This window comes from Coregonus clupeaformis, unplaced genomic scaffold, assembly GCF_020615455.1.
Source record: "Coregonus clupeaformis isolate EN_2021a unplaced genomic scaffold, ASM2061545v1 scaf1194, whole genome shotgun sequence".
NCBI lineage: Eukaryota > Metazoa > Chordata > Actinopteri > Salmoniformes > Salmonidae > Coregonus > Coregonus clupeaformis.
This window is the reverse complement of record NW_025534648.1, coordinates 42501-65359: the sequence shown is the minus strand read 5'-3', so window position 1 is coordinate 65359 and position 22859 is coordinate 42501. Positions and strand designations below refer to the sequence as shown.

At 51.2% G+C, this 22859-nt stretch overlaps 1 protein-coding gene and 2 pseudogenes across 1 annotated transcript; 1 reads left to right on the top strand and 2 right to left on the bottom strand.

Annotated features, from left to right (window-relative positions):
• The first annotated feature begins 5207 nt into the window (after nt 1–5207).
• Nucleotides 5208–5639, top strand: LOC123486399 (annotated as a pseudogene).
• A 5554-nt stretch (nt 5640–11193) lies between these two features.
• On the bottom strand, nt 11194–11647 carry LOC123486398 (annotated as a pseudogene).
• A 648-nt stretch (nt 11648–12295) lies between these two features.
• Nucleotides 12296–15915, bottom strand: LOC123486400 (histone H4-like). The gene is made up of 2 exons (XM_045217706.1): nt 15854–15915; nt 12296–12568 (listed from the first exon to the last, which is right to left on the bottom strand). Exons 1-2 carry the CDS (start codon nt 15913–15915, stop codon nt 12358–12360), a joined length of 273 nt encoding a protein of 90 aa, XP_045073641.1. The 3' UTR covers nt 12296–12357.
• Between the last annotated feature and the right edge of the window lie 6944 nt (nt 15916–22859).

The following is a 22859-nucleotide window of genomic DNA, read 5'->3' as shown; positions in this document are numbered from 1 at the left end:
GGGCTAGTACCAATGCTGCCCTTCGAGGGTCCGGAATTCGCGCCCTCATCATTACAGTGTCTAGCTGTAGTCCCAGGTAGACAATCTGATGACTGGGCCAGGGTGCGCTCTTTTTCCAATTCACAGCGAACCCCAGACGCGTGAGATGAATCACTGTCTGTGTCGTGTGCGTGAACGCCAGCTCTGCTGACGGGGCGAGAACCAGCAGGTCGTCTAGGTAGGCTAATATCCTTATCCCTTTGACGACGCAGCGGTTCCAATGCCGCCTCCACACATTTGGAAAGCGTTCGAGGTGCCAGGGCGTACCCAAAGCGGCATCCTCGTGAACTCGTACGCCACCCCTTGAAAGGGCGAACCGCAGAAACTTTCTGTGGCGAAATTGAATCGGCACATGAAAGTACGCGTCCTTTAGGTCTATGCTTGTACAAAAGTCTCCCTTCTGGACACATTCCAGTAGGCGTTTTGTCGTCAGCATTCGGAAGGGCCGTTTGGTTATGCTCTCGTTGAGAATGCGTAAATCCAAAATCGGCCTCACTCCCCGTCTTTTTGGGCACTAGGAAATAGGGCGAATAGAGCCCTTTGTTCCTTTGCTCTCGGGGAACTACTGTGACCGCCTCCTTCGCCAAAAGTTCCGTGATCTCTGATATCAGAGCGGCTACTTTGTCCGGCGTTTTCATCACCGTTTCCACCACTCCCGAAACGGGGGTGGGGTCCGATGGAATTGGAGGGCATAACCCTTCTCTAACGTCTGTTCTAGCCAGCGTGAGAGGGTACAGCTTCGTTGCCACTGCCAGCAATGCAGAGAAAGCGGACGTGCACGAAGCTCTTTTTACGTCCAGTAGGAAGGACCTGTATTCCTCTATGGCCCTTGCCGCCGCTATTCCCCAGCACTGAGTTGGTGGAATAGCCCAGGGGGCCCCCTCGAAAGGGAGAGGAAACATCAGCTGGTTCGTGAATCGGAGGCCTTGATACGTTAGTTACGCCCGTAACTCCAGTAATCCGGCCCTCCGTGAACGCAGCACGGTTCTGAACTGCGCTGTCTGAGGCATTAACCTGAGACGGCGCGCTCTCCCCCGGATAGCGATTGCGTCATCACGTCATTGTCTGACTGAGACTGCCGCTTGCCATGAGACCCATCCATTACAGTACTCATCTGAGTCTGAAAGGTGTAATCTCTGACTGGTACCACACGGTGGTGCCATAACACCTCTTTACTGGTCTCATGCGGCTGCTCAACAACACACTCAGTGAGTGGTGGGCTGCGCTCAGAGCCCTGGGTATTGATACGTTCATGATAGACCGGAGGCGTCCATACCTTGGTTACACTTGTAACTCTGGTATTCCCGCTCTCCGTGAACGTCGCACGGGTCTGAACTGCGCCGGCTGAGGCATTAGCCTGCAGCAAGGCGTTCTTCCCGGCTAGCGGCTGCGCCTTCATGTCACATTGGGACAGAGACAGCTGCCTGCTATGAGAGACCTTTACTACAGAGCTCCTAGGAGTCTGTAGTAAGAGATCTTTGTTAGGTGAGCCAAGGCAGTGCCTTGCTACCTTTACCCTTTTCCTCTCTCTTGAGCGCGCTCAGCTACACACTCTAAGTGGGTTGAGCTACACTCAAGATGGTGAGGGAGAGACATAGAACGTGAAGTGTTCTTAACCTTATGGAATAAATGTCCTTCTTTGACAATGTCAGTGAGAATCATCTCTTTATTCACATAATTATAAAAACAGCCCTCCACGCCTGAACAGTGGGGTGGGGGGAACATGAAGCCCCTCTGCGTCACGCGCCGGGCCGTCCTCTGCTCTCTCCCCTCGCCTCGTCAAAGATGCCGCCTCTTTTGGGAGACCTTCTGGTGCTGCCAGGCTGGCTTCTGGACGACCTCTCTTGCCGGGCGGAACCGACGCCGTCACCGTCGCTGCTGGAGGGGCCGAGCCCGCTCTCCTGCCGCCTGGGGTGTGCGTCTGTCGCCTGGCCCTTCGCCTCCCAGCGGATTTACTGGGGCGTTAGAGGTGGACGGGTTGGCTGGGGCTCTGCTGGCCTTCATTGCCAGCGGCAAATGCTTCGCCAGGTGCCTCCTCTCCTCGTCCAGCTTGGCGATGCGTTCTGTGGCGTCCTTCACAGCGAGGCCAAATAGGCCTTCGCTGGAGACGGGGCGTTGAGCAAGGATGCTCTGTCGGTCTCCTTCATAGCCGTCATCGACAGCCAGAGGTGCCGCTCCGTGACCACCGAGAGTGGCCATGGTCCTGCCCGCACATATAGCAACCGCTTGCGTCAGGTGGAGGATGGCTCCGGAAATCCTGGAGGCCTCCTCCACTTCCTCGCTGGTCATCTCAGACCTGCCCGTTGTGAGACGGGACAGGGAGGCCGCGAGAGGGCGATGTTGTTCGCCGCCCGCAACGCTCTGGGCTCCCAGCGTGAAGGATTTCTCAGCCAATTGGGCTGTGAACCTGTCCTTCTGTGCTGGCAGGGTGGCCTTCTTGGAGGCTGCCCAGGGACTCGAACCCGGCACTAGGAACGCCGTCATGGCGCCTTCGAGCCTGGGGATTCCCCTAGCTGCCCACTCATATCCAGCCACTCTGGTGAATGGGGTGTACACTCTGGCCGGCGAACGCGCCGCCAGAGGTGCCCCCCACGAGCCCTCGACATATTTGCCAAGAGAGGGCAAGGCTGGAGCCATTGGCTCAGCCGCCCTTCTCGGCTTGGAGTAGGGGCCGCCCTCCATCAAATCCACCTCCATCGGAGGGGGAGGGTGGGGGCAGCGCAATCTCCAGTCGAGTGGCCGCCTTCTCAATGAGTTCGGGAAAGTCCGAGCGCAGAGAGGCTGCCGCGAAGGACAGAGCTTCTGACCTAACAGAGCTCATGTCTTCCTCGCACAGGGAACCTTCAGACCTCACGCTTCCCGATGGAAAGGGGGTCTTAAAGGCTGGCGCCAGAGCTCCGGATTGCCCCACTGGGACATCCGGCTCGGGCGCTCTCCCTGTCATCCTCTGATTCCGCACTGTCCGCTGATGCCTCTGAGCCAGAGGCGAGCACGGACATTGCATCATCAAGAGGGACATCCTCCTTAAAAACGCACAGCGCTGCTTTCTCTCCTTCATAGGAAGGAGAGCGCAGGGAGGCGCAATTAGGAGGGTTGTCGAGACCGTCCTTGGCGTGCTGCGGTCCCAAGCACACGAAACATAGGTCGTGGGGGTCCGCAGTGGCCATGGAAGTACAACGACAAAGGGCCCTGAAAAGGGCCTTTGGGGGTGGATATTTCGGTGTGCTCATTTAGAAGACGTTGACGGCTGGCAGTCAACGACGAAATTCTTCTTGAGTCTTCTTAGGCTTCTTCACTCTAGTCCAGTCGCTGAAGATAATGGGAGGCAGATTGATGGAACGGGGTTCCTTATATAGGGACACCTGTACTCCTATTGGCTGTAGGTGTGTGCATAATTTTGCTTCAGGCTGTTCTGCCCTAGGGCAGAGGGTAAACCACTAGGAGCATAGCTCCCCTATGGGGCGGAGCTCCACGATATAGAACGACTAGTTACCGGAGTGTAACTCCAGTTCTATGAGTGGAGCGGAGCCCCATAGGACTTAAGGCCCTACCGATCCTCTCTAGTCTCGCTGAAGATAATATCTCGGGAGGCAGATTGATGGAACGGGGTTCCTTATATAGGGACACCTGTACTCCTATTGGCTGTAGGTGTGTGCATAATTTTGCTTCAGGCTGTTCTGCCCTAGGGCAGAGGGTAAACCACTAGGAGCATAGCTCCCCTATGGGGCTCCGCTCCACTCATAGAACTGGAGTTACACTCCGGTAACTAGTCGGTCATCTATCTGATTCAGATAGTATGACCTTTATATTTTGTTCCTGCCTACTAATCTATGGATTCATAGAGTGAGTAAGGCGGTCTGTTGGACACTTAATGTAGAATGACTGATGTCATTCCATTAGTGGACGATAGTGTTATCACAGAATATTGAGGCACGGCTATCTGTTGGTACAGATTAGCACGGCGTCTATTCTGATGATCTGCCCACTAGCCATTGGCATTGCCATTTGAGCTAGATGGGGCGGGTCTATAACCAATGACGCGGTATATTGTGACGCCCAAGGGGTTTTTTAGTCACAGTACGGCGGGAATTGGTTGCAGCCATTGCTGGGCTTGACCTTTTTCATTTTTTAATGGGAAGTGTTAGGCTCGGCAGGGAGTACATTTTGGAGCGTTTCGCTCCGCCTTAAACCACTAGGAGCATAGCTCCCCTATGGGGCGGAGCTCCACGATATAGAACGACTAGTTACCGGAGTGTAACTCCAGTTCTATGAGTGGGCGGAGCCCCATAGACAAAGGCCCTACCGATCCTCTCTAGTCTCGCTGAAGATAATATCTCGGGAGGCAGATTGATGGAACGGGGTTCCTTATATAGGGACACCTGTACTCCTATTGGCTGTAGGTGTGTGCATAAATTTGCTTCAGGCTGTTCTGCCCTAGGGCAGAGGGTAAACCACTAGGAGCATAGCTCCCCTATGGGGCTCCGCTCCACTCATAGAACTGGAGTTACACTCCGGTAACTAGTCGTTTTTCTTCTTCAGTATGCTATTTAGTAGGAAAGTATGAGCCACTTCGAGTGGACAGGGAGTATTAATTAGAGGATTCTAATGTCCCTTCCAGTTTTAGCGCACAGATGGAGGCCTATATCTGATAGTGGCAAAGTGTAGTGATCGTTGTTATTTTGGGTCAAGCAATAGTGGAATTTGGACAACATAAAGCCACCATGAGTCGGTAGACGTGGCTCGAAAAGAGGGGGACAGCGCGCACACACACACACACACACACACAGTCCAAAATCCGAGCCCTATGTCTGACGGTGCCAAAGTGGGCAATTCTATCACCAGCATTATTTGGCACAACAATCGTGCCATTTGGACAACTATCAAAGGCCCCCTTTTGAAACACACAATCCCCCATCGGTCATAGAGCATAGGCTATAGAGAGGGAGGGAGGGGTGAGGACCCGGGCGCCCTCAATTGTCTTTGTTCGGGAAGCTAGCCTCTGAGCGGAAGGCTCTTTTGAGCACTAGAGCTCCACTGGGCAAATAGCAGGGCGCCTACGTGCAAGCAGGGGAGTGTCACTGCCGCTGACTTTGCTTAGCTTCCTCTTCATTAGCGGGTAAGCGCCCTTCACCCCCTCATTCGTTTCTGAGAAGCAACGAGACGTCATCATGCCCGAGCCAGCAAAATCAGCGCCCAAGAAAGGCTCCAAGAAAGCCGTCACCAAGACCGCAGGGAAGGGCCGAAGCGCAGAAAGTCCAGGAAGGAGGAGTTACGCCATCTACGTGTACAAGGTCCTGAAGCAGGTCCACCCCGACACCGGCATCTCCTCCAAGGCCATGGGAATCATGAACTCGTTCGTGAACGACATCTTCGACGTATCGCGAGAGTCCTCTCGCCTGGCCCACTACAACAAGCGTTCTACCATCACCTCCAGGGAGATCCAGACCGCGGTCGCCTGCTACTCCCGGTGAACTTGCCAAACACGCCGTGTCCGAGGCACCAAGGCCGTAACCAAGTACACCAGCTCCAAGTAAACAGCGCATTTGGACTGCTCTACTAACCCAAAGGCTCTTTTAAGAGCCACCCACTCTGTCAGTAAATATAGCATTTCCATTGCCACCGAATGAATGCGCAGGGAGGGTGCTGCGTTACATTGTATCAATGTTTAACGGGCGCCCACTCGGAGAGAGAGAGAGAGAGAGAGAGAGAGAATGTTTAACGGGCGGCGCGCGCCGCTCGGAGAGCGGCTACATTGTATCATTTCCCCCGCCCGTTCCAGCGTGGGGTTTAGCGCCTTTTTTGTTGTCTTTGCACGCTGAATAGTTAAGCCATGTTTGTCGGCCTCCATTCCAGGTGAAGGCAATGTAAAATGGCACCATTTGACAAAGAGTGTAAATAAATAAAAAAAGCAGTCTGTTGGGTTTGAATTGATGAAATGCCTTTTTGTCGTTTATTGAGCGGATAATCATTTTGAGTCACTTCCTGAATCGGTAGGACACACGGAGTGAATGGACGCTCCATCATTGGACTATACCCTAATGATGTGAATAACGATAATGGCAAGAATAAAAAGGGGGTGAATAATCCCCGTCTAGGAAGAATAGAGTAGACCTATATATATATATATATATATATGATTTAGCCCTTTTTTGACAACGGGTCATTTCGGTCCAGGTCGCATCATACATATATAGTCCCCCTGTAGCTCAGTTGGTAGAGCACTGCGCTTGCAACGCCAGGGTTGCGGGTTCGTTTCCCACGGGGGCCAGTATGAAAATGTAGGCACTCACTTAACTATAAGTGGCTCTGGTGGCGTCTGCTACATGACTCAAAATGTCCATGTAAAGTGTAGTACATTTGAGTCACGTAGCGTATTTTCCCTTCCTACTACACTCACCAGGCAACAGGATAAAAGGCAGTGGCTTCCACGTGACAAAGTGGGGAGCGAACGGCCCAGCGAGCAGACTTGTCTCCGTTCTGAATAAAGTCATGCTGGCCTGGAAGGGCTCGCTCTCTCTCTCACTCATTCCCACTCACTCAGTCTCTCTCAGTCTCTCTCTCTCACTCACTCACTCATTCACTCCTCACTCACTCGTTTCACTCCTCACTCAGTCTCCCTCTCTCTCTCTCATCTCTCTCTCTCTCTCTCTCACTCACTCACAGAGAGGAGTGAGTGAGAGAGACTGAGTGAGTGACAGAGAGAGACTGACTGAGTGAGTGAGAGACAGAGAGAGAGAGACTGAGTGAGTGTGGTGAGTGAGAGAGAGAGAGAGAGAGAGTGAGTGAGTGGGAGTGAGTGAGTGAGTGAGTGAGTGAGTGAGGAGAGGGACTGTTTGAGTGAGTGAGAGAGCGAGAGAGACTGTTTGAGTGATTGAGAGAGAGACAGAGAGAGAGAGAGACTGAGTGAGTGAGTGAGAGAGAGAGAGACAGAGAGAGAGTGAGAGAGTGTGAGAGGAGAGAGACTGAGAGAGACTGAGTGAGTGAGGAGTGACTGAGAGAGAGACTGAGTGAGTGACTGAGAGAGAGACAGAGAGAGAGAGACTGAGTGAGTGGAGTGAGAGACAGAGAGAGAGACTGAGTGAGTGAGTGAGTGAGAGAGAGAGAGAGAGAGAGAGAGAGTGAGAGAGACTGAGTGAGTGACTGAGAGAGAGACAAGAGAGAGACTGAGTGAGTGAGTGAGAGACAGAGAGAGAGAGAGACTCGTGAGTGACAGAGAGAGAGAGAGAGAGCTGAGTGAGAGAGAGAGAGAGAGAGAGTGTGTGAGTGAATGAGTGAGTGAGTTAGTGAGAGAGAGAGGCTGAGTGAGTGACTGAGAGAGAGAGAGACAGAGAGAGACTGAGTGAGTGAGAGAGACAGAGAGAGAGACTGAGTGAGAGAGAGAGAGAGAAAGTGTGTGAGTGAGAGAGAGTGAGGGAGAGAGAGAGACTGAGTGAGAGAGACTGAGTGAGTGAGAAAAGGGACAAATTGGAGGGGGGGGGTGCACTGATGCCATAAGGGCCCAAGAGCACAGACTGCCACTTTATCATTCAGTGCGGTTGAACATCTCAGATGTGACTAGCTTTCATAGGACAACTTATTGTTGCCATAATTGTCTCTTACCTGTACTTACTGGCTGCCGGCCCTCGGTGGAGTATATCGAGGAACAGAGGGTGCCTTTTAGGATAAGGACTAACAAGGTTTTGACTAGGTGGGATACAGCTACGACCGGAAGTGACTTTTCCCTAGCAGGTTAGGCTAATTAGGCTAGAGTGCAGATACTTGACGTGTACAGTACAACAACAAATCACAGAGGGCCTGTTACCACACCCTATAGGCTTCAACATAATAATATAACAATATATAATAATACTCATACATAATAATCGAAAATCACCTTTGACTACAGTGACATTGGTAGTAAGTAGGCTACAGTATAATGGATAGCTACCCAACTGGGACAGAAAGTGGAAATGGAAGGGGGACACGCAGTGAGCACAAACTCCTAACGACATAAAAACACAGACACTTCAGTGGAACGCACAGGGCAAGACGGAAGGAAGACGTGGAGAAGGACTATTGAAGAGGAGATGAAGAACACCGGAAGCATCGAGTGAAGAAATGGGCCCGGAACAGGGTTAGGCCGAGATGCACTGTTGACGCCCTATGCTTCATTTAGGACCTCAAAGAAATTAGTCAACTCCTATCGGGACTATATTCACCGCCACCTGCTGGACCAGAGGTCATGTGGCCAACACTCTGCTTGAGATCATTAAGAGCTAAAGGAGTCCATCAACTACCTGGTCAGTCAAGTCATATAGGGGGATTTCATGGCCACCTGCTGGAGCAGAAGTCATGTTTGCCAACACTGGCCTTAAAATCATTAGGAGCTATAAGGAGTCCATCAACTAACTGGTCATTCAAGTCATATAAGGAGGGATCTTAGCACCACCTGCTGGATCAGAAGTACCCTTCACCGTAGGCACAAGAGAGCCATCATCTCTCAACCGGTGCAATTTCCATAAGTACGTGGTAATAAAACAAACAACGACAGCTCATCATATAGGCAGTGGTTTCAAAACTCTAAGCGCGTGTTCAAGTAGAGCACACCAAATCATACATGTACTTGTTCATCATACTGAATCAGTGTTTAATCTAGAAATACATGCCTCGCGTTGCAATACGTGTTCTTGTAAAGTCATTGCTTTCCACAATGACAATGCTCACATCACTTTCCGTGTGATATTGTTGTTCATTTGTTCAAATGTATTTGACTATGACTTAATCCGACTGCTCTGAATTCATAATCACCTCACGGTTTGGTGTTAACCTACCGATTTTCAACTGCTTTGCCTACTGCAGATTAGGACCGCTGTCATGAAAATGTATGCTTGGGAAGTCTAAAATGAGGGTAACTCCCCTTAAGGTAAATGTCTGTGTTCTGAGTGGCAAAAAAATACTGATTTTTAATAACATTTAGATATGTGCATACTGCCTGGCCTTAGGCAAACGCATTTAGAAGGGAAAGAAGTCGAACCAATGAATATTTTTTCTTGCTCTTCAATCAAAACAAAACCTTCACAAAGTGGTGCGTTTTGCCCCTAAATGACCCATGAGGATTAGTGTGTTCTCATTTGTCAGTAATTGACCCTGACATGCTCCCTTTAAATGGTACTATTTTACGCAAACGTATACTGTAATGTACTACTATTATGATGTCACTTCACGGTAAGTAGAGCGAAATGCTGATATTGACAAGGTCAGAGACGTAAGGTATGTCCCAAATGCATCCCTATACCGTAACGTGGATCCAAAAGGAAGTTGCTGGGGTCTATTGGATGAGGGGTGTACTCAACTGTGCCTATCGCGTGTCAAAAGTCCCCCAAACGGGAAATACCCCCTTGGCAACTGGGCAGAGGCCCTGTCCATTTCAGCACCGCGGACCTCCCCTATTACCCGTGTCGTGAGTGGAGATGCAGCACAAGCGCTGTCCATACAACGGTGCTGAATACAGCAACGCATGCGCCGATTCTGCCTTTGTACTTCCTGATGGTAGCAAATGTTTTGGTGGAGTTTGACTATTATAGATAAAAAAACAACGGATCGGGCGCAATTTGCTAAACGCGCACCTTGGGGGACCCCAGGACCGCGTTTGGGAAACGCTGGCCTAAAGAGCAAATAACCATGGTGTGCAGTACTCAAATTTAACCACAAGATGGCCTCCGTGCTCCACTGTAAAGTTTGGGCCTCTGCATGAGTCTCTCAGCAGCACTGCAACATGGGACTTTCAAAGTAAGTTGGCATGCAATGTTTCTTATGGACTGCATTCAAGGCAACTAATGACACACAACTAATAGTGTCAATTATTCATCTGAACACAATTCTTGTAACTATTCGGCCTATATTATCACTCGTTTCTTTTCCCCCTCCTTTGTAAAGCATTTTACTGTGCTACTATAGTCAAAGGAAGTGGATGATGCCAGACGGTTGTATATATGGTTGTATATATATATATACACACACACACACATTGAAGAATCCCAGCAGGTGCATGTGGGTCAGAAGGCTGATTGCGGCCTCTTTTATTTTCCATGTTGTATAGTTTCTCTCTCTCAGTCTCAGAGTCTCTCTCTCTCACTCACTCTGTCTCTCTCTGTCTCTCTCTGTCTGTCTCTCTCGCTCTCTCTCTCAGTCACTCACTCACTCTCTATCTCTCTTACGTGGAAGCAACTGCCTTAGCTGGTAGAGCACGGGCGCTTGTAACGCTTCAAGGTAGTGGGTTCGATCCCGGGACCACCCATACACAAAAATGTATGCACGATGACTGTAAGTCGCTTTGGATAAAAGCGTCTGCTAAATGGCATATTATATTATTATTATATTTATCCTGTTGCCTCATGAGGGTAGTAGGAAGGAAAATACACTATGTGACTCAAATGTACTAAACTTTAAATGGACATTTTGAGTCATGTAGCAGACGCTCTTATCCAGAGCCACTTACAGTTAAGTGTGTGCCTACATTTTCATACTGGCCCCCCTTGGGAAACGAACCCGCAACCCTGGCGTTGCAAGCGCAGTGCTCTACCAACTGAGCTACAGGGGACTATATATGTATGATGCGACCTGGACCGGAAATGACCCGTTGGCAAAAGGGCTACGTTCATATATATATATATATATAGGCCTACTCCTATTCTTCCTAGACAGGATTATTCACCCCCCTTTTTATTCTTGCCATTATCGTTCTCATTCACATCATTAGTGTATAGTCCAATGATGGAGCGTCCATTCACTCCGTCCGTGTCCTACCGATTCAGGAAGTCGACTCAAAATGACTATCCGCTCAATAAACGACAAAAGGCATTTCTTTCCAATCAAACCCAACAGACTGCTTTTTTTATTTACACCCCTTTGTCAAAGGGTGCCATTTCATTGCCTTCACCTGGAATGGAGGCCGACAAACATGGCTTACTATTCAGCGTGCAAAGACAACAAAAAGGCGCGCTAAACCCTAAGCTGGAACGGGCGGGGGAAATGATACAATGTAGCCGCTCTCCGAGCCGGCGCGCGCCGCCCGTTAAACATTGATACAATGTAACCGCGGTCCTACAATGTAACGCAGCCTACCTGCGCATTCATTCGGTGGCGATGGAATTGCTCTTTTTTACTGACAGAGTGGGTGGCTCTTAAAAGAGCCTTTGGGTTAGTAGAGCAGTCCAAATGCGCTGTTTACTTGGAGCTGGTGTACTTGGTTACGGCCTTGGTGCCCTCGGACAGGCGTGTTTGGCAAGTTCACCGGGGAGCAGGAGGGCGCACGGCGGTCTGGATCTCCCTGGAGGTGATGGTAGAACGCTTGTTGTAGTGGGCCAGGCGAGAGGACTCTCCGGCGATACGCTCGAAGATGTCGTTCACGAACGAGTTCATGATTCCCATGGCCTTGGAGGAGATGCCGGTGTCGGGGTGGACCTGCTTCAGGACCTTGTACACGTAGATGGCGTAACTCTCCTTCCTGGACTTTCTTCGCTTCTTGCCGCCCTTCCCTGCGGTCTTGGTGACGGCTTTCTTGGAGCCCTTCTTGGGCGCTGACTTTGCTGGCTCGGGCATGATGATGTCTCGTTGCTTCTCAGAAACGAATGAGGCGTGAAGGGCGCTTACCCGTCTTATGAAGAGGAAGCTAAGCAAAGTCAGCGGCAGTGGACACTCCCCTGCTTGCTCGTAGGCGCCCCTGCTATTTGCCCAGTGGAGCTCTAGTGCTCAAAGAGCCTTCCGCTCAGAGGCTAGTTTCCCCGAACAAAGACAATTGAGGGGGCGCGCGTGGGTCCTCACCCCTCCCTCCTCTCTATAGCCTATGCTCTGTGACCGATGGGGGATTGTGTGTTTCAAAAAGGGGGCCTTTGATAGTTGTCCAAATGGCACGATTGTTGTGCCAAATAATGCTGGTGATAGAATTGCCCACTTTGGCACCGTCAGACATAGGGCTCGCATTTTGGACTGTGTGTGTGTGTGTGCGCGCTGTCCCCCTCTTTTCGAGCCACGTCTACCGACTCGTGGTGGCTTTATGTTGTCCAAATTCCACTATTGCTTGACCCAAAATAACAACGTCACTACACTTTGCCACTGTCAGATATAGGCCTCCCTCTGTGCGCTAAAACTGGAAGGGACATTAGAATCCTCTAATTAATACTCCCTGTCCACTCGAAGTGGCTCATACTTTCCTACTAAATAGCATACTGAAGAAAAAAAAACACTATATGGAATGGGCCCTTTAAGGGCGGATGTGGGTGGCTCTTAAAAGAGCCTTTGGGTTCGAGTCGGGGTGTTGAGGTTCCGAAGAGAGTGCGTTTAACCGCCGAAACCGTACAGGGTGCGTCCCTGACGTTTCAGAGCGTAGACCACGTCCATGGCGGTAACGGTCTTCCTCTTGGCGTGCTCGGTGTAGGTGACTGCGTCACGGATCACGTTCTCCAGGAACACCTTCAAGACACCGCGGGTCTCCTCGTAGATCAGACCGGAAATACGCTTCACGCCGCCGCGGCGGAGCCAGACGGCGGATAAGCGGGTTTGGTGATTCCCTGGATGTTATCGCGGAGAACTTTGCGGTGACGCTTGGCGCCTCCTTTTCCGAGTCCCTTGCCGCCTTTGCCCTCTTCCAGACATGGTGTGTTCGCTAGTTGAGTTCAAGTGAATGAATGACTTCAGCCACGGTGCGCTATTATCTGCGTTTGGCCGACCTGATTGAGGCCAGCGGCACAGAAAGCGCGCCTCTGTTATATGTTCGGAGGCGTTACAAAGGGGAGGGCGCTCGTTCTAGGGGACTAGGGAGGAGCGATTTCAAAGATGACGTGAAAGCAACTAACGTGCGCGGGAAACATACTCAAATACTGATATAGGCTATGTGGAACACAAGGCCAAACTATGACAACTGGGAGATCAGCTAGTACACTGTGTCCCTGTCCTCATATTGTTGTTGTTGTTGTTGTTGTTGTTGTTGTTGTTGTTGTTGTTGCACCTGATTCTTCTCATTGAGGACTTGGTAATTAGGTGACCGGTTGTTCAATCAGCTGTGGCTGTCCAGGGCTCCAAGAAAAATGGGTCTTGTTGGGGGTAGGCTACTCTACCGCTGGAGTTGGGAAACACTGAACTAGTAGGATGACTCTGTTTAGCTCTGGAAGGACGTGTTGTATTGACTGTCATTAATAAACATCACTCTGCTTCTTTCTTCCCTAGACACCACTCGGCCTGACAGTAAGGGGGCCAAGAGGACCTGGGGTGCGGATGGGAGGGGTGGTGATCCCTCTGCAAGCTGGAGCATTTAGAAAATAGTTGTCATCATCCTTATGCCTAATGTGTGTTGCAGCCAAACAGCACACACTGTTTGTGTGACTCCCTGACATTACGCAATGATGTAAGCACATTTGGGAATGTCTTCTATTTTGTTGCATAATGACGACCCTATGCATAAACTGTGAGGCCGAGAGTGGCGTACCTTTACCACCCCCCACATACAAACACACACACACACACACACACAATGAAGGGATTGATTTCCTACGCATACAGAGGTGATAGTGATGTGCCAATATTGTATGGTACCTTTCTTAGCAAACCAATAATAAAGCTTCTTATAATGGGATAATTGTTATGATGTTGATCATTTGTATTGCCAGCAGGATAGCCTCCAGATGTGTCGTCAAAGAACGGCCACAGAAAGAGGGCCCATCTCAACTGTTCATTTCAAAAGGGACAAATTGAGAGGGGGTGCACTGATGCCATAAGGGCCCAAGAGCACAGACTGCCACTTTATCATTCAGTGCAGTTTCACATCTCAGATGTGACTAGCTTTCATAGGACAACTTATTGTTGCCATAATTGTCTCTTACCTGTACTTACTGGCTGCCGGCCCTCGGTGGAGTATATCGAGGAACAGAGGGTGCCTTTTAGGATAAGGACTAACAAGGTTTTGACTAGGTGGGATACAGCTACGACCGGAAGTGACTTTTCCCTAGCAGGTTAGGCTAATTAGGCTAGAGTGCAGATACTTGACGTGTACAGTACAACAACAAATCACAGAGGGCCTGTTACCACACCCTATAGGCTTCAACATAATAATATAACAATATATAATAATACTCATACATAATAATCGAAAATCACCTTTGACTACAGTGACATTGGTAGTAAGTAGGCTACAGTATAATGGATAGCTACCCAACTGGGACAGAAAGTGGAAATGGAAGGGGGACACGCAGTGAGTAAAACTCCTAACGACATAAAGACACAGACACTTCAGTGGACGCACAGGGCAAGACGGGGAAGGAAGACGTGGAGAAGGACTATTGAAGAGGAGATGAAGAACACCGGAAGCATCGAGTGAAGAAATGGGCCCGGAACAGGGTTAGGCCGAGATGCACTGTTGACGCCCTATGCTTCATTTAGGACCTCAAAGAAATGAGTCAACTCCTATCGGGACTATTTTCACCGCCACCTGCTGGACCAGAGGTCATGTGGCCAACACTCTGCTTGAGATCATTAAGAGCTATAAGGAGTCCATCAACTACCTGGTCAGTCAAGTCATATAGGGGGGGATTTCATGGCCACCTGCTGGAGCACAAGTAATGTTTGCACCACTGGCCTTAAAATCATTAGGAGCTATAAGGAATAAATCAACTCATCATTCAAGTCATATAGGGAGGGATCTTAGCACCACCTGCTGGATCAGAAGTACCCTTCACCGTAGGCACAAGAGAGCCATCATCTCTCAACCGGTGCAATTTCCATAAGTACGTGGTAATAAAACAAACAACGACAGCTCATCATATAGGCAGTGGTTTCAAAACTCTAAGCGCGTGTTCAAGTAGAGCACACCAAATCATACATGTACTTGTTCATCATACTGAATCAGTGTTTCATCTAGAAATACATGCCTCGCGTTGCAATACGTGTTCTTGTAAAGTCATTGCTTTCCACAATGCAATGCTCACATCACTTTCCGTGTGATATTGTTGTTCATTTGTTCAAATGTATTTGACTATGACTTAATCCGACTGCTCTGAATTCATAATCACCTCACGGTTTGGTGTTAACCTACCGATTTTCAACTGCTTTGCCTACTGCAGATTAGGAACGCTGTCATGAAAATGTATGCTTGGGAAGTCTAAAATGAGGGTATCTCCCCTTAAGGTAAATGTCTGTGTTCTGAGTGGCAAAAAATACTGATTTTTTAATAACATTTAGATATGTGCATACTGCCTGTCCTTAGGCAAACGCATTTAGAAGGGAAAGAAGTGGAACCAATGAATACTTTTTCTTGCTCTTCAATCAAAACAAAACCTTCACAAAGTGGTGCGTTTTGCCCCTAAATGACCCCCTGAGGATTAGTGTGTTCTCATTTGTCAGTAATTGACCCTGACATACTCCCCTTTAAATGGTACTATTTTACGCAAACGTATACTGTAATGTACTACTATTATGATGTCACTTTACGGTAAGTAGAGCGAAATGCTGATATTGACAAGGTCAGAGACTACTCCTGAGTGGCGCAGTGGTCTAAGGCACTGCATCGCAGTGCTAACTGTGCCTCTAGAGATCCTGGTTCGAATCCAGGCTCTGTCGCAGCCGGCCGCGACCGGGAGACCCATGGGGCGGCGCACAATTGGCCCAGCGTCGTCCAGGGTAGGGGAGGGAATGGCCGGCAGGGATGTAGCTCAGTTGATAGAGCATGGTGTTTGCAACGCCAGGGTTGTGGGTTTGTTTCCCACGGGGGGCCAGTATAAAAAAATATGTATTCACTAACTGTAAGTCGGGTTTGGTGATTCCCTGGATGTTACCGCGGAGAACTTTGCGGTGACGCTTGGCGCCTCCTTTTCCGAGTCCCTTGCCGCCTTTGCCTCTTCCAGACATGGTGTGTTCGCTAGCTGAGTTCAAGTGAATGTTTGGCCGACCTGATTGAGGCCAGTGGCACAGAAAGCGCGCCTCTGTTATATGCTCTCTCTAAAGAGCAAATAACCATGGTGTGCAGTACCCAAATTTAACCACAAGATGGGCTCCGTGCTCCACTGTAAAGTTTGGGCCTCTGCATGAGTCTCTCAGCAGCACTGCAACATGGGACTTTCAAAGTAAGTTGGCATGCAATGTTTCTTCTGGACTGCATTCAAGGCAACTAATGACACACAACTAATAGTGTCAATTATTCATCTGAACACAATTCTTGTAACTATTCGGCCTATATTATCACTCGTTTCTTTTCCCCCTCCTTTGTAAAGCATTTTACTGTGCTACTATAGTCCAAAGGAAGTGGATGATGCCAGACAGTTGTATATATGGTTGTATATATATATATATACACACACACACACACACACACACATTGAAGCTAGACTTCAGGCAACGAAAAGGTGCAATACGTAGCTTTTAGACGTGTTAGTGAACAACATACATGGTGGGTAATGTAGAGGTGCGTGTATACATGGAACAATTGTGCCTTTTGATGGAAATATGGAGGTGGCTCTTAAAAAGAGCCTTTGGGGGGATTTTTGGAGTTCAGGTCATCCTCATTTATGCGCGCTCTCCGCGAATACGGCGGAGCCAGCTGGATGTCCTTGGGCATGATGGTCACCCGCTTGGCGTGGATGGCGCACAGGTTGGTGTCCTCGAACAGGCCGACCAGGTAAGCCTCCGCTAGCCTCCTGCAGGGCCATCACGGCGGAGCTCTGGAAGCGCAGGTCGGTCTTGAAGTCCTGGGCGATTTCTCGCACCAGGCGCTGGAAGGGCAGTTTGCGGATGAGCAGCTCAGTGGACTTCTGGTAACGACGGATCTCTCTCAGAGCCACGCGTGCCGGGCCTGTAAACGGTGAGGCTTCTTCACACCGCCGGTGGCGGGGCACTCTTGCGAGCAGCCTTAGTGGCAAGCTGCTTCCTGGGGGCTTTGCCACCGGTGGATTTGCGGCGGTTTGCTTGGTTCTGATTTAAGGGTTTTTATTAAAACGTACAAAAACCATACATCATAAATCATTCAATTTCAATACAATACAATATTTGCATCACGCCACACCATTCTCACACAGTATCACTCTCACCCTCCTCTTTCCACCACCCCATCACTATTAACCAACCAACAACCCCATCATAATAAGAAAAAACTACACTATGCCATTTAGCAGACGCTGTACTTACCGTCATGCTTGCATACATTTTACATATGGGCGACTTCGGGTTCGAACCCACTACAAACGCCATGCTCTACCCCACTGAGCCACCTAGGACTACGAGAAAATAAACATAGAAATCACATCATGTATACCGGCTAAGCCACATAGGACTACGTGAAAATAAACATATAAATCACAGTCATGTATACCAGCACGCCCATAGGACTATGAGAAACCAAACAAAATCAAGCTATAACACTAGATACACCTCAGGGAGCACCTTCCCTCCTTTTTACCCAGCCACAAGAAACACACCCTCCCTCCCTACCCCTCTATACTAAACCTAAACCCCCCTCTACACTAATCCTAAACCCCCTTCCACCTCTCCCGCGAGCAGCATGCTGCCCCCACTTCTTCTCCTCTCCCTTCATCCTCCCCTCAAATTTCTCTCCACCCTCCTCACTATCCCCTCCACACCCCCTTCTCCCCCTGTCCTTTCCAATTTCTGCCTAGCCTCCCACAAACCCTGTTTAAAGAGGCTTATGAGAAGCTTCAGAGCAGAAACCTGTCCCTAACCGTCCCCCCTCGCTCTCCCTACCCCTCTCTCTACCCTAGCCCATGTAACCACAAAATCCCCTCTCACCCTGCCTATCAGACCCTGTGCCCTAGCCCACACTACCCCGGGCGAAAGCACAGTCCCAAAAACATGGCGCACCGTCTCCTCCCCGCCACAAGTTGGCCTTGGGCAGGTGGGGGATCGAGGTCAAGCCACGCCCGTACAAGATGGAACGTACGGGCAAGCCCTTATGGAGGCTCAACCAATTCAGGTCCTTGAGCCTGTTATCCAGACCTCGCACCTGCACTCCTTCCCAAACCACAGCCGGGATACCCACCGGCCCGGGACCACCCTCCCCGTCTCACCTCCTCGTACAGGTGCCTGTGATCTAAACCTACTGGGGGGCTACTTCAACCTCGGGGTGACCACGCAGCCACTTGGCCGCATAGCCAAAGTGCCACGGCAGCTGTTCCGCCCGAGGACCCGTGTTAGTCCACACCATTACGCTTCTCGCCTGGTAAGAGAAGAACACCCACAGGAGGTAACCAGACGGGTGTATTACCGGATGAGCCAGCTCAGTCAACAAATATGAAACAAAAATTGAATCCAGCTTGAGGGGGAAATGTGGTACCCCCCTACCTCCCTCCCCGATGGGACAGAGCATGCGTACCCTCGCGACATACTCTTGCCTGCCACCCCACATGAACTGGAACACCAGCTTCACTAGAGGCACTCTCAGACTCTCTGGCAATGGGTAGACGTATGCCATATACAATAGTGATGGCAACACATCCACCTTGAGGACCAGGACCTTGCCTATAAAAGACAATGACCTAGCCCTCCACATCCCCACCTTCCTCTGCACCACTGCGATGCATCTGTTCCAGTTCAGCGTCGCTGAGCCAGAGGTCTCAAAAAGGACCTGAGAATCTTCAGGGCCCCACTACAGAGAGAGATAACCCCCAGGCACATCCGTCCTCCCACGCCATCTTCCGAAATACTTAACGGATGACTTAGCGTGATTGAGGACCGCTCCCGACGCTCGGGTGAATTCCCCTATGATGGCAAGGGACCTAGTCAGGCACGAGTCCTTGCATAGCAACAAGGAAGTGTCGTCTGCGTACTGGGTCATCTTAACATGCAGCCCACCGCTTCCAGGGATAAGCATGCCCCCCTCCACCCCTGTGTCTGCCCTAATGGCAGCCCCCAGAGGCTCCATGTACAGAACGAAGAGGAGTGCCGAGAGCGGGCACCCCTGCCTGACCCCAGACTCAAGGTCAAAAACGTCACCCATGTGACCGTTTACGTTCACCCGGCACCCTGCTCCGACATATAAAGCACGGATCCACCCTATATACTTCTCCCCAAAACCTAATCTGCCTAACACCCTGAAAAGAAAAGATCTATTCACTCGATCAAAGGCTTTAGCCTGGTCGAGTGCTGCTACCATTAGCGGCAGCCCTCTATCCTCTGCCCAAGCAATGGAGTCCCTGATCAAACTCAGGTTCCACCTAATAGAGCGTCCCTCTATCCCACACGCTCTGATCCTCATGGACGACGTAGGGAAGGGCTGTGCGCAACCGGTCCGCTAGAACCTTCGCAAGTAGCTTGTAGTCTCGCACAGCATGGTCAACGGCCGCCAGTTGCCGAGATCTGTGGCGTCCCCCTTCTTGTACAGAAGTGACAGCACACCTACGGCCATCGATCCCCCGGGACCCCTGTCTCGAGGATGGCCTTCAAGACTTCGAGGACTACTGGCCCAAGTATACCCCAAAACTTGAGGTAAAACTCAGCCGGCAGCCCATCCATCCCGGGCACCTTCCCTTTTCCCATCCTCCTGAGGGCGCTCTCAACCTCTTCTAGGAGATCTCAGCCTCCATTGCTTTTCTAATGTCCTCCGGCACTTGCCGGAACAGGTGTTCTAAAAACACATTGCCCTGCTCTACATCTACTGCCCTCTCTTGAAAGAAACCTCGGAAATGCTCCGTGGTCACCTTGACCATCTCCTCCGTCTCTCTCACTACTCTACCGCTTTCTTCCCTAACCCCATACATTACCTTCCTACTCTGCCTTTCCTTACTGATTTAAAAGAACACGGCCGAACATGTTTCGTCGTGTTCTATAAAACCACTACGCGCCCGCATCAGGAAAGCGCGAGCCTTCCGCTCATGCACCTCCCTTAGCTGCGCCTTTAGGGCAGCGGATCTCTCCCAGTCTGCCGACCCGCCGAGGTTGCCTGCCTCCAGCTCGAGTTCTAGCAGCCTCTGGATATGATCCACCTCCCTCCTTTCCTCCCTCTTTTTCCTCTTCCACTGTCCTATTATAAAAACCCTCATCCTCACCTTCACTATTTCCCACCACTCTAACACCCCCTCACACATGGACCGGAGGCCTTCAAGCCCCCTAAAAAATCTACAAAAGCGTTGACGAAAGCCTGCCCATCCAGCACCTCCCGTTCTAACTTCCAGTACCCCCTACCGAAGAGACAGACTGGTGCCCCCCCACCTGCAGGAGCACCCCGTCGTGGTCCGAAAGAACACAGGCAACAAGCGCCCAGACAACTGACCCAGAGACCTAGATAGGAAAATATAATCGAGCCTCCGCTCGACCCCCCTAGAGTTGCGCCATGTTGGCCATGCCATCGCCGGAACAGTGTGCAGGCCCCCATCCACCAGACCATGGCTTGCCATTAGTCCGGCGACGGCTCCTGCACTACTATCCCTCCCCTCCCTATATCTACATTGAAATCCCCCCTATCACCAAGTGTCTATTTGAGCACACAGCGGCTCCAGGCAGTCCACCATCTCCCTCCTGCCCTTGCCAACTGTGGCCCGTACACCACAATAACCCTGTATCTACTCTCCCCTTATCGTGACATCCGCTCCCAGTACCCTACCCTGCATACCCACAAAAGTGCCCTCCACCTTCACCTCCCTATTCCCACACAGAATCCCCACCCCCTGATGAATGAACCCCCCCTATGCCCCACACCGACTCCCCCTTGTCCCACTCCCTCCTAAACCTTAAAACATCCCCACTATCCCTTAGGTGAACCTCCTGTATAAAACAAACATCAAAACCCACCCCCTCTAAATACCCAAAAACCGCCCTTCTCTTAACCCCCTCCCTTATTCCCCTCACATTTACCGTAACAAAAATAACCCCTGCCATAATACATATTACACATCACGCAATAATATTCCCCAAAACTCAAAAACCAAAACAGGAGGCTCACCTGATGCTCCCCTGCTCCATCTCCTCCAGCGGTGCCTCCGACCCCCCTTCAGGTGTCGTCCCCCCACTCTCCTCCATCTCCCCAGCCCAGGATGCCGGAATGGTGTTCGGCTCCCGGGTTTCCTGATCCCTGGGCTCACCACCATCCTCCTCCATCCCATCAACCCAGAAAACGGTTGGAAATAGCACCGGAGATCCAGCGTCCTCTGCCCCCCCCCTAGTGGGTGCCCCCGGCAGTTGTGCATTGGGAGGGGTCAGCGCCGTGGGAGCTTCTTCCCCACCTCCCCCCTTCTCTCCCATTACTCGCTTCGCCTCCCCCTCTTCCCCCCCGCCCATCTCCCTCTTCCTATCCCCAGACCTCCCCCTCCTCTTCCCTCTCTTCTTCGTAAGAACCGACAGCGGGGAAACCATAACCCCCCTAACCCCCAGCTCCTCCCTCACCTCCCTCAGCTCCTCCTCCCCTTCTCTCGCTCTCTCCCTACTCCCCCCCCTCCGGCATCGCCCCTCTCCCCTTCTCCTCTCCTTCCAGGGCTGTGTCCGGCACCTCACCGACCTCCTCTCGCTGCTCCGTCTCTGGCACCTCCTCTCCCACTCTCCCCTCTGTCTCCGTCGCCGTCGCCGTTCCCGCCTCTCCTTCCTGTCCTTTTCCTGCCGTCCTCTGCCCGTCCTCCTCTCTTCCCGCTGCTTTTCCTGGCACCTCCTCTGTTGCAGCCGGACTTCCCTCTGGCCCTCGGCTCGGGTCTGGAACTCCCTCTCCACTTCCTCCCCCATCCCCCTCTCCTGCACCTGCTCCCCCCCTGCAGCCGCTGCATACGACTTGTGGCGAGCTGTGCAGTCCCTCCACAGATGTGCTGATGATCCACACCCGTGGCATTTCTTTGGCTCACCACAGTCTTTCGCCTCGTGCGCCCCTGACCCACACACCCTGCACTTCCTCCCTCCACATGAGGCGCAATTATGTCCGTACGTCATGCAGCGTCTGCAGAACGGAGGCTGACGGGCATAAAATAATGTCCCCTATCAGCCCCCAGGGAAAACATTGCTGGAGGATGAAGGTACCCCCCAGGCCCCCTGGGTCTTCCTTCAATAAGGCCTGGAAACTCCTCCTCCCGTTCCAGAACCCGAGCGTGTCCTTGAGGAGCCTTGCTGAGGAGACATTGTCCATGTACCTCCCCAGAAAGGCCCTCACCTCCTCCTCCTTAACATGCGGGTTGTACATGTTAACAGTCACCACTCTGAAGCCATTTCTCGCCAGGCTCGCCACTTCATAGTGGCACATGGGTCTAGCCTTCTCCACCACCTTCACCCTTCCCATGACCTCGTCATGCTTCCCCTCCGTGTGGAGCACGACATCATATGCCCCTTCCAGGGGATTCGCCTGGAGGCACAACACGTCCTTTACCTCCAGCTTCAGGGACCCCCATGAGTATGGTCCTCCCGAACGTCTCCCTTCCAAAGGGCTCCAGCTCCTTTTTCCCTCCATGCGAACCTTATCGCGTTGGCAATACCCATCCTGGGAATCGCCCGATACTTTTTCGACTCCGCCATCTCCGCAAGGAGAATAGCGTTTGCACTTCTGCCCCGACTCTCTTATTTAAACTTGGCAAGTTCCAAAAAAAAATTTGCTTGGTTCTGGCCCTGTCGCTTCTCTGACAGTCGGGAGTATAGCCTCGAAATGCCTAAGTGAAGTTTATATAGCCGGCAGTGGGGCCTGCTGATTGGACACCATCTCCCCACCACCCCGATTGGCCCGTCGCGCAGGCCTCCTCCGTTGGCCATTGGACGGGAGGCGCGGCCTCTCCAAAATTCAAACTCCCGGTGGGCGCGCGCAATAGGACGCCGCCGGCCCTTTATGCGCAATAGGACGCCGCCGGCCCTTTATGCGCAATAGGATGCCACGACCTTTA

Bases quoted from the DNA above. Each gene is read 5' to 3' on its own strand.
- LOC123486400 (XM_045217706.1), bottom strand. From the start codon at position 15,915: ATGTCTGGAAGAGGCAAAGGCGGCAAGGGACTCGGAAAAGGAGGCGCC. The intron at 12,569-15,853 runs AGTTCTCCGCGG...CCAAACCCGCTT, and splicing joins GGCGCCAAGCGTCACCGCAA to ATCCGCCGTCTGGCTCCGCC.